General features: G+C 38.2%; 4 protein-coding genes across 4 annotated transcripts; 3 read left to right on the top strand and 1 right to left on the bottom strand.

Annotated features, from left to right (window-relative positions):
- The first annotated feature begins 730 nt into the window (after positions 1-730).
- LOC132846975 (cystatin-like) lies at positions 731-3,226 on the top strand. Its single transcript, XM_060871813.1, has 3 exons — positions 731-1,037; positions 2,027-2,137; positions 2,246-3,226. Exons 1-3 carry the CDS (start codon positions 798-800, stop codon positions 2,318-2,320), a joined length of 426 nt encoding a protein of 141 aa, XP_060727796.1. The 5' UTR covers positions 731-797; the 3' UTR covers positions 2,321-3,226.
- Positions 3,227-4,749: 1,523 nt separating this feature from the next.
- On the top strand, positions 4,750-6,344 carry LOC132846976 (cystatin-like). Its single transcript, XM_060871815.1, has 3 exons — positions 4,750-5,021; positions 5,750-5,860; positions 5,989-6,344. The coding sequence occupies exons 1-3, from the start codon at positions 4,821-4,823 to the stop codon at positions 6,064-6,066; spliced, it is 390 nt and encodes a 129-aa protein (XP_060727798.1). The 5' UTR covers positions 4,750-4,820; the 3' UTR covers positions 6,067-6,344.
- Positions 6,345-7,122: 778 nt separating this feature from the next.
- LOC132846767 (cystatin-like) lies at positions 7,123-9,627 on the top strand. Its single transcript, XM_060871485.1, has 3 exons — positions 7,123-7,284; positions 9,307-9,417; positions 9,550-9,627. The coding sequence occupies exons 1-3, from the start codon at positions 7,123-7,125 to the stop codon at positions 9,625-9,627; spliced, it is 351 nt and encodes a 116-aa protein (XP_060727468.1).
- Positions 9,628-10,736: 1,109 nt separating this feature from the next.
- Positions 10,737-13,933, bottom strand: LOC132846977 (glycine N-acyltransferase-like). Its single transcript, XM_060871816.1, is given in 6 exon segments — positions 10,737-11,462; positions 11,465-11,796; positions 12,045-12,168; positions 12,881-12,989; positions 13,077-13,187; positions 13,655-13,933. Coding segments are annotated over 6 exon segments (807 nt in total). The 5' UTR covers positions 13,730-13,933; the 3' UTR covers positions 10,737-11,406.
- Between the last annotated feature and the right edge of the window lie 3,201 nt (positions 13,934-17,134).

The following is a 17,134-nucleotide window of genomic DNA, read 5'->3' on the forward strand; positions in this document are numbered from 1 at the left end:
CTCCTGCTTAAGACTTTCATCACAAAAAAGCTGCTCAAGGACTTAAAGGTCTGCTGAACGTGGGTCACAGAGCAGAATACATGGCATTGTGATACGTTTGATTAATACAGAGGTCTTGCAACATGTCCTGCATCTCACCTTGACAAGCAGAACACTGGGCTTTCGTTTATTCATCTTCGGTAAGTGAATTATGTCGATCCGGGTCACTGTAGAGACAAAGCTTGTCCTGGGAAAAGTTTTGAATAATACCATGATTTGTATGCCAACCCATCAAGGCTGCCATGACCACCCATTAACACACCATTCAGGAGTAATTCAGTACTACCAGTCAACCTATTGGCATTATTCTGAGACGCAAAAAAAGGGGAAGCTGACAAACTACTTTAAAATAATCTAGATCTAATAGCTTATGTAATTTGTCCATTAGACCCAAGATGACACAACAGTCTATTATATGTAATTCACTAAAATTACATAACCCATGTCACAAGGTTTGATAAAGAACTGTGTGTGTGCCTTCTTGACCTTCTGATAATAGTGATATGAGGAGATATATATATATATATATATATATATATATATATATATATATATATATATATATATATATATGGTACACGTGCAGAATTTTCCCTTTGATGTGCCGCTTTGTCAGCCACAAAGTACCATTTCCACACGCGGAAATGGTGATACACATAGACACGCCCCTTTTACTTTGTTTTCCAGACAGGCTCCTCCCACTACCATCAGCATTTAACCTAGAATCGTTCACGGTTTCTTCAGAGAAGAATTTTCTTATGTTCATAGCACAGGGTTTAGGTCGAAACTCGATGATCATGTTGGTAAAGGTTTTAGCTCCACTCCTGACTGTCTTCTTAGCCCTGGCGAGCGCGGACATGGTCGGTGCGCCTGAGGATGCAGACATAAACAGCCCGGAAATCCAGAATGCCTTGCATTTCGCAGTCGCTCAGTATAACGCAGAGAGCGACAGCATTTACACCAGTCAAATTGTTAAGGTGATCAGTGTCCAGACGCAGGTGAGATGTTTCATCTGATACTTACGTTACCTTATATATTAAATAGACAATGCTAATGATGATAATTATACACTGTGTTGTCTGTCTGTGTGTGTGTGTCTGTGTCTGTCTGTGTGTGTGTGTGTGTGTGTGTGTGTGTGTGTGTGTGTGTGTGAGTGTGAGTGAGAGAGAGAGAGAGAGAGATTTCTTTAGGGATTAACATTCCTTTAAACTATTAAAGTAAAACTATTAAGGACATCGACTTAACACACACACACACACACACACACACACACACACACACACACACACACACAAACACACTAACAGAAGGAAAATAAAAGCCAAATGTCAGCCAATATTTGGTCACATACTCATACACACCCAGTGCACTTTCATACACATGCACTTACTCACTAAACTACAGCTTTTGTGTGCATTGGGTGTGGGATGATCCAAATACACAACATTCGTAATTTGGCACATACCATGGTAAAGTGGATTGTGTGCCAAAAATGTCTAGCTGTACATTTTTATGCTATATGATATCTGGACCAAGTATGAGAATGAAATGCCCAAACACAACTTTTTGAATTTTGGACCAACTTTGGAGCGGTTATAATTTCTTGTTAAGTTTAGTACACGTACTATATTGAGTACAAATTCACAGTCTAATTAAGAGTGAGTTGAGGTTGTATTCTGATACCTGGTAGAGTCAAAGGTCCCAGTTCAATTCTAAGCTTAGTTTACTGTGAGGTTTCAGCCCATTTCATGTAGGTTTCCTCCAGGTACTCTGGGTTTCTCCCAACTCACAGTGTGGTGATTTGTGCCTTTAAAGTGTATGAATGAGTTCCACCCCTTACATTTGCATTTTACCAGGATAATCTGCACAACCACGAGGAGGACTTTCACTTGCTGAAATAAAGCACTTGGCCTCCTCCTATGTGAGAAAATGTTTAAACATTATGTGGTCTAAATTTAGTGTGTTTTTTTTTTTTTTCTTCCTTTAGGTTGTTGCCGGTGTGAAGTACATCTTCACCGTTGAGATGGCAAAGACCTCCTGTAAAAAAACTGAAGCTAAAGACAATTGTGCTATGAATTCGGACCCAGCCATTGCACAAGTTGGTTAAATTCAATTCTCTGATTCATGTACTTGTTTACTATGGTTTATATATAATTATTTTCCTAAGCATGCTAACTGTTTATGCCTTTCTTTCTCTTCCCTCAAGCCCCATGAATGCACGCTTGCAGTATGGAGTCAGCCTTGGATTAACAGTGTGCAACTGATTGAGAATACCTGCTAAGAGAGATCACATACTATCAAAAGTGATGAGCTTGTTTGAGAAATTATATATAAAAGTGCTTTTTTCATTAGGCTGCAGTTGGAAATATGTATAATTATCTATCAACTAACACCAATAAACTAGGCTCTGAGTTTAGAAAATGATGGTTCTAGGGAAAAAATGTAACAAATTAAATTGTAGGCAGTATTAGGTAATATAATTTATTGTATTGATTATAATAATAATAATAATAATAATAATAAAGATTTTTCTGAATGTATTCTATTGTTAAATCACATTTATTGGGCATCAGCTGTTGGGAAGAGAAACAGGATTAGCTGATTGGGTTGACGGAAAACTACCAGCAAGTTAACTATACTATAAGCACAGAGATCTAAGAGCCCGGAAGAAGTCTGCTGAGGTTTAGTCTACAGATCTACTTTGAATCTCGATAGTGTGAAAATACTATCTAGTAAGCCTTTTGCAGTAAGCCTCTTACATTGTTATTTGTCCATAGGTTTAATCTATCGAACATGCAGCTTTTAGGCCAGAACCAGCCGGTTAAAGGCTTGAATCTGGGCCCACAATAGTTCCAAATTGTTCCAAATTAAAATCATCTCGATTACAGTATTGACCATAAAGAAAATCAGAGACTCTCCCTGTTATTCCATTAGGGGGCAAAATAGAGCAATAAATGTTGTAATGTTTATGGCCTTATTGTGTCATAAAACTCCTTTTGGAAAGAGAACTGGTAACATACTGTATATCCCAACTGAACCATGATTTATTTCCAAGCTGTGTACCTTACCTTGAGTGTACCTTACTGAATTACGTGTACCTTAATGAATGCCTTTTAAGATATGTATTTTTGGTCACTAAACAAATGTATTTTTACTAATTAATTAAATTTTTTTTTGGTCCACCTTTTGGAGCAGTGATTAAACGTCTTCTTTAACTACAGTATATTAATATTAAATACTTCCAGTAAGATATAGGCCTGATAGCAAATTAGTAATGTCCAGAGCTGGCTCATTTACACCCTATCTTACTAAACCAGACCAAAACACTAACACAGCTCAGTATGCTAACATAGCTAGGCCACATTAAGACATAATACCATTATACCACCATTTGTTTGTACGGAAACCACAAATTAGAGTGTTGACTCCGTTGTTGATTGCGGCATGTGGGATGTTGTTTTCATTGTTTTTCTACTACAGATGTTTAGAGAGGTTAGTTATTGTCTGTGGCTGATGGAGAGCGTTCCAGAGATTCTCTTTTGGTGAGGATGTAACAGATGCTACAGAATAGGAGCAAATTAGAAGTTCTGCATTTATCTGTTCAGATAGATAGATTGAACAGACAGACAGTTAGATAGAGAGACAGACAAGCAGGCAGATAGAGAGACAGATAGATAGACAGACAGACAGACAGACAGACACAGAGTTAGGATTTGACCGGGGGGAGAAGGAGGCAAATGTGACAGAAGCCGCATGGAGTACCAGGTGAAGGCTGATTTATTGGCGCACCCACGTGGTTGTACAGAATTTACACTATATACAAGATATTTATAAGCTAGTTCAACTAAAACAACTGCGCTGAATCACATCAGCAAAAAAAAACAGCAGTTTCTATATAACGCTTTTAAACAATAACCCTCACCGACTGAGTGTGTGGGAGCCATTTTATACTCCTAGTCCCGCCCCTGGATCAGACTATTCTGAAATTGGTAGGGGGGTTTCTCCTCTGACTATAGACACAAATTCAATCACTTGTCAACAAAATATACATTAATGGAAATAAATAAGCACAAACAAACAAATCAACACACATGTCAAACAACCATTAAGACTTTAAACAACAACAAAAAATACATTTTTATACAGACATGAACTGGTGACCCATATGATGTCAAAATGGCTGCTCAGCATGGTAAGTGTATAAAAGTCCCAGGTTGTATATTGCACATGTTTGGTTCAGGAAAATATTGAGTGTTTGCAATCTTTGTGTGTGTATTGCCCAATAAATGACAGTAGATAAAAAAATAAAAAAAAACTTGTGTCTGTGTTTATTTCAAGTCAGTGCCTTAACCTCATCTTACACTGTGACAGATAGACAGATGATTTATTGTTTATTATATAACATTACAGAGGACACGGAGACACATCACACACTATATTATTTATCATTTATTTCCTGTATAAAATCTTTATATTATTGTTATTGTAAGACACTTTTTGGGATTATAAGTATTTGCATACTTTCTGCATACTTAATATTTATTGCTAACTTACTATTTGTTTTTCGACTCTGTATCCTTTACTAATATTTATGTTTTTGTTTATATATCTCGGATCATTTCAATAACAGAATTTGTTATTCACAACATGACAGCAAATCTGATGACATTTCTGGCCACGTGATTAGACAGAGGCCCCGCCCACAGAAAGAGCTCTGTTTATATAACAGTATTTTCCTCTGTACTGTTCAAGGCTGTTTCGCTCAGATCTAAAAGTAAATCATGTTTGTGAAGGTTGTAATTGTGCTGTTGGCGGTCATTATGGCCGTGACCAGGGCCGGGATGCTAGGAGGTGTGACGGATGTGGACGCAAACAGAGATGATGTCCAAAATGCCCTGAAGTTCGCAGTCAGTCAGCACAACAAAGCGAGTAACGACATGTACATCAGTCAGGTTTCAAGACTGATCAAGGCTCAGACTCAGGTAGGAAACTTCACTAGTGATCAGAATCACAACAGAGTCATCTCTATGGGATCTTTAGTCAAAGTTTCATACGCCTGCACTCTGTAGAAATGGGTCATTTAATGTTTACTGTCTGTATATCTATCTATCTAATCTATTTGTCTGTCTGTCTGTTTATCTGTCAGTCTGTCTATTTATCTGTCTGTCTATATGTATCTATCTGTCTGCCTGTTTATTTATCTGTCTGTCTGTCTGTCTATCTGTCTATCTATTTGTCTGTCTGTCTGTTTATCTATTTGTTTCGATTTCAGATGTTTATGTTTTATATAGTTTTTGTTAAACATAGTCAATAGTTTAGTGCAAAATGACATCTGCATCATGTAGTTCTTACAATTAATACTATCTATCAGAAGAAAATTCTAATATACATGATATACACCATGAAATGAAGAAAAGAGAGAGATGGTGGGATTAACAGTCTCAGTAATTCTGCCTTACATAATAATAATAATAATAATAATAATAATCCACTTATATTTCTCAAGTCCACCCATATCCCTGTCCCTTAGCCATTACAACAATAAGTTTATAAAATATATCTTTAATTTAGTCTAGAAATAAAATGTGCCACAAAAAAGACACACCCAACAGCTTATCCTGTGTGAGTAATAGTCATAATATGATTCTTCTTTTTTCTCCCCACTCAAAAACACATGACTAATTATACTTCATCTTTTCACATGCTATAGGTTGTTGCTGGTATAAAGTATATTTTTAAAGTTGAGATGGCAAGGACATCCTGCAGAAAAGGTGGCGTTGAGGAGGTGTGTGAGATCAATCCCGACACAAGTGTTACACAAGTAAGTTAGTATTGTTATAATTCACCTGCACACAATGTTCACACACTGTCCTTTCTTCATGTTGATCACTGTTTATATTGCTGACGTTTATGCTTGCTAACTTTCGTACCTTTGCGTCTTCCCTAAAGCGCCGTGAGTGCCAAATGAAGGTGTGGAGTAGGCTCTGGTTAAACGATATGCGAGTTACGGAAAATACCTGCCTGTAGAAATCCGATCAGGCATCCCAGAGTTGGTTCGGCCTTCTCAGCAACTGCATAGCGTTTTTTTCCCCCTATAGAAATATTTTAACTTGCATGAACATGTTTAATCCATCTAGTTATTAGTTTGCATGTAGTGTCTTGTTGTCAGCATATTACTATGAGAATGTTTTTACTGTCACAAGCTTAAGCAATAACATTCAAATATATGCACTTTTTGTATACTTTTAAAAAGTGAATAAAAAAAAATTGAGCAAGAGAATGCTTAAGTATTAAATCTATCAAAAGTGTGTGCTGTATTTATTCATCCAAACAACTCTACACAAGATATCCATACTGGGTCATGGGGAACATGGAGCCTATCCCTAAAGCACACACACACACACCAATTAACATGCTACGGACAATTTAGAGACGTCAATTAACCTACAATGCAATGTTTTTGGACTGGGGAGGAAATCAGAGGAGACCCCTGGGGCTCCACACACATGGCACAGGTAGGGATCTGGTCCCAAACCTGAAGTTCTGAGGCCAGTGTGCTGAAGACCAATCCACTACACGCTACACCTGGCTGCATTTCTGTTTAAATTCAACTTGTTGCGTGTCATACATACCAATCTGTTTAAGCAGTCATCAGTACAATGAAAATTGTCTTCCACATCATATAATGTATCACACAAAGCTCATTGTTGCTTATCAATACAGTTCAATAAATAATTTAATACATAGTTGGCTTAATTCAGATATATAATGTTTCATCTGTGAATTGAGGTTAGTCGATGACTTATCAGCAAGTTAAACTATTCCAGCTTAACCTGCTTAACCATCTCAGCTTAACCTGCTCACACGTGCCTTGCTTCTGGCCCACATCAGTTACAAGAGTAATAAATATCGCAAGTGATCTATTGGAATAGTGAAATATTGCACAGGCCTCTCCCACCAGATCAGCTCTGTTTATATAACAGTATTTCCTGTACTGTTCAGGGCTGCGGCTGTTTTGCTCTGTTTTGGCTCTAAAAGGAAGTCATGTTTCTGAAAGTTGTATCTCTACTTTTGGTGGTCATCATGAATGTAAACTGTGCCGGCATGCCAGGAGGTGTGATGGATGTAAACGTAAACATAGATGAAGTCCAGAATGCCCTAAAGTTTGCTGTGAGTCAACACAACAAAGCAAGCAACAACATCTACATCAGTCAGGTTTCAAGACTGATCAAGGCACAGGCGCAGGTAGGAAACCTAATTAGGTAGGAAACTTCATCCGCATCATATAGTGCATAGGTCACTAACAGGCGGACCGCGGTCCGGGTCCGGACCCAGAAGCTGCCCAATACGGACCCGGACCTACGGCCAAAACAAAAGGTTATGATTTAAAACTTGACGGGGCGCTTCTATTTTCTCGGGCGCAAGCTTTTGCAATATTTACGGTAGTGGTAGTGGAAACGCACAGACCAATTGCATGCGAGTTAAGTCATCCCACGTGACACCACTCAGCCAATCAAGTCTGTGCATTCCTGAAGTAAACACTGCGACTCAACAGTGCAAGATGGAGGAGAGAGAAGTAAAGTTACACATGAAAGAAAGATAGCGATACATGTAGAAAACAAAGGGAGAGAAACAGACGAGTGAGACGGAGAAAGGGAGAGAAAAAGACGAGTGAGACGGAGAAAGGGAGAGAAACAGACGAGTGAGACGGAGAAAGGGAGAGAAACAGACGAGTGAGACGGAGAAAGGGAGAGAAACAGACGAGTGAGACGGAGAAAGGGAGAGAAACAGACGAGTGAGACGGAGAAAGGGAGAGAAACAGACGAGTGAGACGGAGAAAGGGAGAGAAACAGACGAGTGAGACGTAGAAAGGGAGAGAAACAGACGAGTGATACGGAGAAAGGGAGAGAAACAGACGAGTGAGACGGAGAAAGGGAGAGAAACAGACGAGTGAGACGGAGAAAGGGAGAGAAACAGACGAGTGGGACGGAGAAAGGGAGAGAAACAGACGAGTGAGACGGAGAAAGGGAGAGAAACAGACGAGTGAGACGGAGAAAGGGAGAGAAACAGACGAGTGAGACGGAGAAAGGGAGAGAAACAGACGAGTGAGACGGAGAAAGGGAGAGAAACAGACGAGTGAGACGGAGACTGAACTCTGTTCACACTTCCCACTTCACACTAAACCTGTGTGTCTCATATGTTCAGAAACTGTGGCACTTATTAAAAGTGACAATGTGAAACACCATTATGAGACAAAACATAAAGGTTTTAAACAAACATATCCACTCAAATCTGAAGACAGCGTCCCTGAGACAGCTTTCCCAGGTCTGAGGAAAGTAGCCCTGTACATCCTGACCATGTTTGGCTCTACATACAACTGCGAGGCAGCTTTCTCTACAATGAACATAATCAAATCTAAATACTGTTCCAGGGTCACTAATGAGCACCTCCACATGTGTATGAGAGCGGCCCTGACTACATTCAAGCCCAGGTTTAACATCCTGCCAAACTAGAGCTCAGTTCTCTCACTGAGATATAAAAGGGAAAGTTAAGCACTTGATTTAAACATGCACAATTTTCACATTTTATTTATTTTCTCTTGTATTGAAATGTAGCCCTACTTTTATTTATTTAATGAGAGAACATATCTACAATCATATATATGCTCAGTTCTATGTTACGTGACAATAAATATTGTATTAAATACAAAAAGTATTTAAATTGTACTGAATTTATTTGATTTGAGTCAGGTATTGATTGCTTGCAGATGTTGATACAACTACTAGGCTACTTAAATATATATCAAACTAACTAGTTAGACATTATGATCTTCCGGACCTTTGCTTCAAGAAATGTTCTCTTACTGGACCTCTTTAAATTTTAGTTGAATACCTCTGATATAGTGTATCAAGTGTCCACAATACTAGCTATCAGAAGAAAATTCCATATTAAATTCCATACACCATTAAATGAAGAAAAGAGAGAGATGGGGGGGATTAAAAGAGTGCCTCTTAGTCTCTGTAATGCTGCCTTATGAAATAATAATCCACTTGTGTCCCTACCCCTAGTGCATAAGTGTCCTTTAGCCTTTACAACAAACCCAGGATATAATGAATAACAGCCTCACATGATATATATTTTAATTTAGTCTAAAATTAAACGTGCCACAAAAAAACTTCAACACACCACATGGCTTATCCTGCATGAGTAATAGTCATGACATGGTATAAAATGAATAATTATACTTTATCTTCTCACACGATATAGGTTGTTGGTGGTGTGAATTATATTTTCACTGTTGAGATGGCAAGGACATCCTGCAGAAAAGGTTTTGTTGCGAATGTGTGTTACATCCATCCAGACCCACGTGTTGCATTGGTTAGTTTTGTTAGTTTGTTGTAATTTACCTGCAAATAAAGCTCAAACACCATCTTTTCTTCTTGTTGATCACTGTTTATAATGCTGACGTTAATGCAAGCTAACTTTTATACTTTTACGTTTTCCCTAAAGCATCATGTGTGCCAACTGAAGGTGTGGGAACAGGTCTGGTTAAACGACATCCGAGTTTTAGAGAATACCTGCCTGTAGAAATCCGATCACTCAGCACGGATTTGGTGACGTGACATACAACTAGGTATGGTGACCCATACTCAGAATTCGTTCTCTGCATTTAACCCATCCAAAGTGCAAACACACAGCAGTGAACACTCACACCGTGAACACACACCGTGAACACACCCGGAGCAGTGGGCAGCCATTTATGCTGCGACGCCCGGGGAGCAGTTGGGGGGGTTCGGTGCCTTACTCAAGGGCACCTCAGTCGTGGTATTGCCGGCCTGAGACTCGAACCCACAACCTTAGGGATAGGAGTCAAACTCTCTAACCATTAGGCCACGACTTCCCAGCCTTCTCAGCAACTGCAATAACTGTTTTTTCCCTCTAGAAATATTTGAACTATTTAACATGTTTAATCTAGCAAGTTATTAGTTTGCATGGACTGTCTTCTTGTCAGCATATTAGTATCAGCTTTGTCACAGGCTTTAGCATTAACATTCAAACCTATACACTTTTTTGTATACTTTTCAAAACTGAATTAAAATAAATTTATTTAAGAGTAATCTAAATAGACAGGGGGCACGGTGGCTTAGTGGTTAGCACGTTTGCCTCACACCTCCAGGGTTGGGGGTTCGATTCCCGCCTCCGCCTTGTGTGTGTGGAGTTTGCATGTTCTCCCTGTGCCTCGGGGGTTTCCTCCGGGTACTCCGGTTTCCTCCCCCGGTCCAAAGACATGCATGGTAGGTTGATATCTCTGGAAAATTGTCCTTAGTGTGTGTGTGTGTGTGTGTGAGTGAATGAGAGTGTGTGTGTGTGTGTGCCCTGCGATGGGTTGGCACTCCGTCCAGGGTGTATCCTGCCTTGATGCCCGATGTCGCTTGAGATAGGCACAGGCTCCCCGTGACCCGAGGTAGTTCGGATAAGCGTTAGAAGATGAATGAATGAATGAATAATCTAAATAGAGCTAAAAGAGCTCCGGACAGCTGAAGTTGTCACCAAGAAACCAACAGGAGATGCAGTCCACCACTACAGCCTCCATTCTCCCAATAACTCACAGACTTTCCCAAATGTTCAAACGAGCTTCAACATGCCTTTTCTTCCATAATGGAGCTTTTTGGTATGAAATATTTCATATGAATTGCTGCACTGGAACTGTGAATATTTATTTACCCCACTGTAAAAAATGTGAATAGCTAATGGTTTGATATGAAACAGAGAACAAAAATACAGTACTTTGTCTTGTAAATGTTGTAAAGCAAAGATGCTTTGAAAATAATCAAAAAAGAATTAAAATAAAGAGTGTTTGGTGACTAGGGCCATGACATAACATTTAGAAGGACATGTGCCTACTTAAAGTGAATGGTCCACAGCACACTAGGGAGTATAAGACACATTGCAATAAGACTTACCAGATCAGTCATATGTCTCTCTTTAAAATGTACCGGTAGAACAAATCTAAGAATGGAAAAAAATTTGGACATACACAGGAATCACACAGGATATTTAAGTTGGCTGATTAAAAAAAATATTACTTTTGTGTGTAAATGATAAATACATTCGCTGCCCACCAATTCTACTGTTATCTAATCAGCCAAATAATGCAGGTCCATATCAAGAGCTTCAGGTAATGTTCAAATCAAACATCAGAATAAAGAAAAGGTGTGAAGTCTGTGACTTTATCTGTGGTTAGTTCGTGTGAGAGCTCAACAGCAGCTTTTCTAAAATGATATGTCTCAATGATTAAAACAATAATGTGATATCACCAAAATCTCATCCAACAAATATCTCCATAAATGAGCTTGTTTTTACTGATCACATGTAAACCAAGTAGCCCTGTAAGATGGATCTGAGGTGAAACCTAAATTGGAAAAAAGCCTGTACGATGGTTGGTTCTCCAACTCAATGAAGCAGTAGACCGGGTAGCCGTCTGAATGTAGTTTCTTTGCCAATATGGTGACCAGGGCTTTGGCGTAGCCTTTCTGTCTGTGCTCAGGCAGTGTGTACAGCATTCCCATCGCACAGGAAGCGTAAGTCAAGATCCAGGACACCGGTCGCCCCTCTGAATCCAGCAGGCAACACGAAGGGAAGTACACGATCATTTCCCTGATGAACCGCTCACTTAATTCACCGCAGCCAAATTTCCAGGTGCTATTGACCAGAGCAACGTGTGACTCGTCCAGCGAAGACACTGTTAAGGAGAACCTGCGGAGCGTTTTTGTGTAAGTTTAATTTAATACCCGGTGTATCATTTCATTTAATTTGTTGTTCAGCTGTTGCATTATAAATACTATGTATGTGAAGAGATGAATACAATTTAAAACATGTCATTTTGACCAAAACTACTTTATTTTTCATTCATTTCATTCTAGTGAAAAATGACTTGCGGGTTAAAATGCTGACTAGTTTTAGAGTTAACTATAAACCGAGACACCTAAAGGCAGATCTCTCACCTTTCCGTGGTAAGTTTAGAAGGATCTTTGAGCTTCATCATGTGGCACATGTGGTTGTTAATATTCGGCACCCCTTTGTTCACAACTATACTTCTTATCAGGTCCATGTGGCACATGTCGACACCTAAACAGATTTTTTACATTGCAGGGTTTATTAGATTGACCAGAAGAGCACAGACTAAAATCTTACAAGGATGTATTTTTAGAAGGAGAACATTATTAGCTTGTTTTAATCCACTGTTCCTGATTACCACGAGCTGTGTAAGCCATATTCTGAGGTCTTCTAGCATGATGCAGAGAAATCCTACCATCATTTCTGTGTATATTGGTTAACACATTGCGGCTAAACAAAACTACCTCTCGTTCCTTTCTCACTCTTTCCTGCTGCTGTGATATGCTTCCATTAGTACTTCATGTGTAGTGTTGTGTCACTGCGCCCTGATGTTAGGCAAACGGTGAAGCAGTTGATTGAAAGCTCACTCCAGGTGATGGTACAACTTGGCCAGGATATGGAATAGCTTGATATGCTTTTGATCATCTCTAACTGATGCATGCTGTGGTCATCCTTTAGGCATGCCAACAGGAAGCCTGCAGATAGCAGGGTACCTACAGTGCTCACTACAGTGTCTAAAATGTCTTAAGTGTGTCCAGAGTGGTGCAAGAAACATAAGCGAGTTACAGTTCTGTGAGTGGATACAACATGTTGATGATGATAAAGATTTTAAGACAATACTCATGTGCTACAACAGCAGCTGCATACTGAACATAACTACAATTTTAGTGGCCCAATATGTTAGGAAACCTTTATAACAAACAAAAAGGAGTCAAATGAATACTTAGACAGAAGTACTGCTTCCAGTCAAAAATCTCCGTCCTGATCAGTACGCTCCTGAGGGATCTGTCATCCTTGGAAAAAACGGACATGTCTTTGAAAAAGTCTGCTTTCTGCATGTGAGAGAAACAGATCAATATAAAAAACTTAACAGTAGCTACGTTGTCGATACTTTATAGTTAAGTCACGTCGTGAAATACCTCCTGCCTTTGTGGTCTGATGAATAGGACGTTAAAATCAGGCCAGCGGTCCACCAGCACATCTGTGTGACTGGCTTCAACTCGATTCATCATAAAAACAAAACCGTATGCCTACAGACATAGTATCATACTGGGATTAGTGTCACTGTGAATTTGGAGGAGCAAAGAATTCACTATCTCTTTGTCTTAAAGCATTTATTCATTTCTAGACTTTAGGTTCAAACTCCAAGTGTAATATGACCGAGTCAGAACATAATCATGTTTTAGAATCTTTTACAAGGTTTAAAAATGTCCAGGCACTGATTCTCATGCTATCTATTTTACATTTATATCATACAGCTCTAGTTAATGTGTCACAAAAGCCAATAAAATATGTGTTATAAATATAAATGACTGAGAATTTATTTAATCATTCAATATTTCACCTCTTTCTCTTTCCACTTTATCTGCTGCCGTCGTCCCCAAAAATAAATAAATAAATAAAATAAATCCACTCCTTAATGAATTCCAAAAACACTTATTTTCACCAACCACTAATTAGAGACATTTATAGCGTGTTAACGTTGCTGTTTACAGACCTGCTGTGACTGGGGAAAGTAATCTCTGAGAGCTTCCTCAGCTTTCTTCAGCTCCTCCTTGCTCAGCACCTTCATAGCTTTTTTTTTTTTAAAAAGTGCTGCAACAAAATCCAGTCAACAAACAAAACCTAATTCAGGTAAAGATTCACTCACTCCACTGAATCAACGCTTCTAAGCTGTTGGAATTTCCAGGCTACTTTTAGTGCAGCTTAGCTGAGGTCATTCTGCATTTCCCAAGTCCAGCCCACTTTTTTTACACTTACTCAGCATATTTTGTAGAAGATATACAGGAATATTACATACCAAAGAGAGCTTACTAGAGCAATGCGAGTGATTATGTAGCCTGCTGGAGCTATAGAGCTTTTTATTCCTGGACTTTCCACAGTAATTAGGGTTCAAGCTCTAGGTTTCATGACATCAACACGCTTGATTAAAGTTCATCCAAATAGCTGTAGGACGGATCCTATACTGGTTAAAGAGCCTGTAGGATGGTGGATCCCCTCCTTAATATAGCAGTAGCTGTGATTGCAGTTTTTTGCCAGTACGGTGACCTGGACTTTGGCGTAGCCTTTGTGTCTGTGCATAAGTCCCAACACACAACACATTTGGGAAGGGAAGGGAAATTCATGATACAGGACGTTTCTGATTAACCGTTCACTAAATTCACCACTGTTAAACTCCCATGTGCTACTGACCATAGCAATTTGCGACTCTTTAAGTGAAAACACACGTACAAGTAACCCGTAGTGTATCCGGAGATTTGTTTAGCCCGATATTTGCTAAGATTTGTACTAGATTTAATTTGTATTGAAATAGAAAAAGATATTAATTGAAATTTATTCAGTATGTTAACCATTATCTCTCTTACTGGCAATATAAAGAGTATAAATTAAAATAAAAAGTAGAAAATCAATTATTTTAGGTCATTTTCACCAAACACAAAAAGATTTTTAACAAAAAGTCATTTACTGATAAAAAGCAACCAATGTTCTCTTTAAACAACTCAACAGCTCATCTAATTGGTTAAAGAGTAGGCAGGTTAAACTATGGTGTGATTATTATCTGTTAACTAAGCACCCTAATGGTAAATCATCACCTTTCTGTTGTAAGTGATTTTTGATCACTGGCTCCTTGTCTGCTCACTTCTACAAACTTCTCTACATGGAGGAGAGAGTCTACATTTCTAAACCAGTAAAGGTAGATGACTGTAAGGAGGCTTATGCCATGATAAGTCTGAGAACACTGAGTCGATCAGTATGTTCCTGAGAGTCGTTTCATTCTTGGTGAAAAAGCCTGTGACTTTAAAAAGGATTTCTGGTTTCTGTATACGTGACAAACAGGTCAACAAACAAACTAAAGATTATCTACTTTTGGTTAGACTTTGTCTGTTAATTCAGCAGATCATATTATGTATTAAACCGGTTACATATTGAAGTCGTCTTGTATAAATCCACTTGCCGTTTTGCTCTGATGAGGAACACACTGAAATCTGGCATTTTTTGTTTTTTTGTTAATGTGTTTTGGGATTTGTTAATTTGTTTTGGGATTTGTTCATTTGTTTTGGGATTTGTTAATGTGTTTTCGGATTTGTTAATTTGTTTTCAGATTTGTTAATGTGTTTTGCACTTCTCGGCCACCGTACTTATGTCCCGATGACCGGTCTACGATTAAAAGCAGTATGAATAAAGTAAAAATGTGATGTGCAGTCAAGTTTGAGTGTATGCACTGTTTAAACGAGTGTTCTCAACCTCTCACTGATACTTTTGTGATTCGCGGACTGTAAATAGATTGTATTTTAGGCCCACAGTAAAGTAGGCCTATTCTTTTCAGTTTTTCGGAGTATATTTATTTTATTTCTGATTTGAACAGAAACATGAGACACAAGGCGACCAAAACAGTTTTAAAAACCTTTCTAAGTTAAGTTGTCAGTCGGAGTCTGTTGGGCCCCAGCTTTTGTACTGTGTTGGTTAAAATAAAATACTCTTCAGAACAGGTTAAACACTTGTGAATGTGTCTCCTAAATCAGAAATTGAAAACCAGACACGTTTAATATTTGCATTCAACAAAAATCGTTCAACAAGTGTATTTTATCAGGTAATTATGACATTTAACAAATGTTTGAGATGTGAAACACTTTTTTACTGAAATGTTTATCAGTAATAATCTCAGTAATAATGTGTTATTTTAAAAAAGACTACAATTTTTTGACTAAAACTAGACTAAAATTAAAAGACTTTTAGTCGACTAAAACTTGACTAAGATACCTTGAGTTTTCTTTTGAATAAAACTAGACTAAAATGACGAGACTTGTAGTCGACTAAAACTTGACTAACAAAAAAAGATATGTGAATGACTAAATATGACTAAAACTAACAAGGACATTTGGCACAAGACTAAGACTAAGACTAAATTAAAAATAGGTGACCAAATTAACACTACTCTGATTGATGTGATCAGGGCCTCTGGCAAAGCAGAAGATCTAGGTTATTTGTGCCAGAGCACTATTAGTGTACTATTTAAATGTTCTTGCCCTTCCAGTTCTCTCATGTAGCTTCTCAACAACAGTCTCAGGATATGAGACAGACATTTCCAAAGACTAATAAAAGCAAAGTTTGCATAGCTGGTACTCTGGAACACAAACTGTTCCATAAATCTTTTACAGTTTGTTGACACAGTGATGCATCATGGTACCAGCAAGAAATGGCAGCAGATGCAAAATACAGTTATAGGTACTGTGTACATACGTTTTTTATATATTCATATTTAACCTACAGAACATAACGTTTAACATAACGTAAATTTATAAATGTGTAAATGTCTGACAAATCATATATATTAAATGTTAACTATTAAATATTAAAATGTTAATTATGTAAGAAAACGTTGTGCTTTGGTCACATGAACCACTTAGTTAGACTTAGTTGGCTCTTTTTCGCCACCTGCTGGTGTATTCATGTAATATGAAGAAATGGTCACTGAACGATTCATTGAACGAATCATTTTGGTGTACGAATCATTTTGATGAACGAATCGTTTTGATGAACGAATCGTTTTGGTCAACGAATCATTTTGATGAACGAATCTTTTGAAAGAATCAAAATTTCCATAAAATCAGCAGTGTTTTTGCTTCACTGTTTCGTTACATCTCATGTATCTGTGGCAGTCTAATAATGAATAAATGAAGGAATGAAGGAAGGAATTAAACCGTTTATTTACACCAGGGAACAACAAATAAGTGTTAGAGAAATAAATGTTGTTTACAGACCTGCTGCGCCTGGGGACAATAATATCTGAGCGCTTCCTCTGCTTTCTTCAGCTCCTCCTTGTTCAACAACTTAATGGCTATACAAAGCTCCTGATGAAGAAACTCAGTCACAAACATTAAAAAAATGAGGTTACAATCTAGTTTAAAAATGTGACTCGCCCTATGAAAACGTGTTCAACATTCTGTTATTTTATCTGCAGTTTCATATCTACACA

Source organism: Tachysurus vachellii, chromosome 6 (assembly GCF_030014155.1).
Source record: "Tachysurus vachellii isolate PV-2020 chromosome 6, HZAU_Pvac_v1, whole genome shotgun sequence".
Lineage (NCBI taxonomy): Eukaryota > Metazoa > Chordata > Actinopteri > Siluriformes > Bagridae > Tachysurus > Tachysurus vachellii.

Coding starts and splice junctions, on each gene's coding strand:
- LOC132846976 (XM_060871815.1), top strand. CDS start 4,821: ATGTTTGTGAAGGTTGTAATTGTGCTGTTGGCGGTCATTATGGCCGTG. Junction 5,022..5,749: donor TGATCAAGGCTCAGACTCAG/GTAGGAAACTTC, acceptor CACATGCTATAG/GTTGTTGCTGGTATAAAGTA. Junction 5,861..5,988: donor CCGACACAAGTGTTACACAA/GTAAGTTAGTAT, acceptor TCTTCCCTAAAG/CGCCGTGAGTGCCAAATGAA.
- LOC132846767 (XM_060871485.1), top strand. CDS start 7,123: ATGAATGTAAACTGTGCCGGCATGCCAGGAGGTGTGATGGATGTAAAC. Junction 7,285..9,306: donor TGATCAAGGCACAGGCGCAG/GTAGGAAACCTA, acceptor CACACGATATAG/GTTGTTGGTGGTGTGAATTA. Junction 9,418..9,549: donor CAGACCCACGTGTTGCATTG/GTTAGTTTTGTT, acceptor TTTTCCCTAAAG/CATCATGTGTGCCAACTGAA.
- LOC132846975 (XM_060871813.1), top strand. CDS start 798: ATGTTCATAGCACAGGGTTTAGGTCGAAACTCGATGATCATGTTGGTA. Junction 1,038..2,026: donor TGATCAGTGTCCAGACGCAG/GTGAGATGTTTC, acceptor TTCTTCCTTTAG/GTTGTTGCCGGTGTGAAGTA. Junction 2,138..2,245: donor CGGACCCAGCCATTGCACAA/GTTGGTTAAATT, acceptor TCTTCCCTCAAG/CCCCATGAATGCACGCTTGC.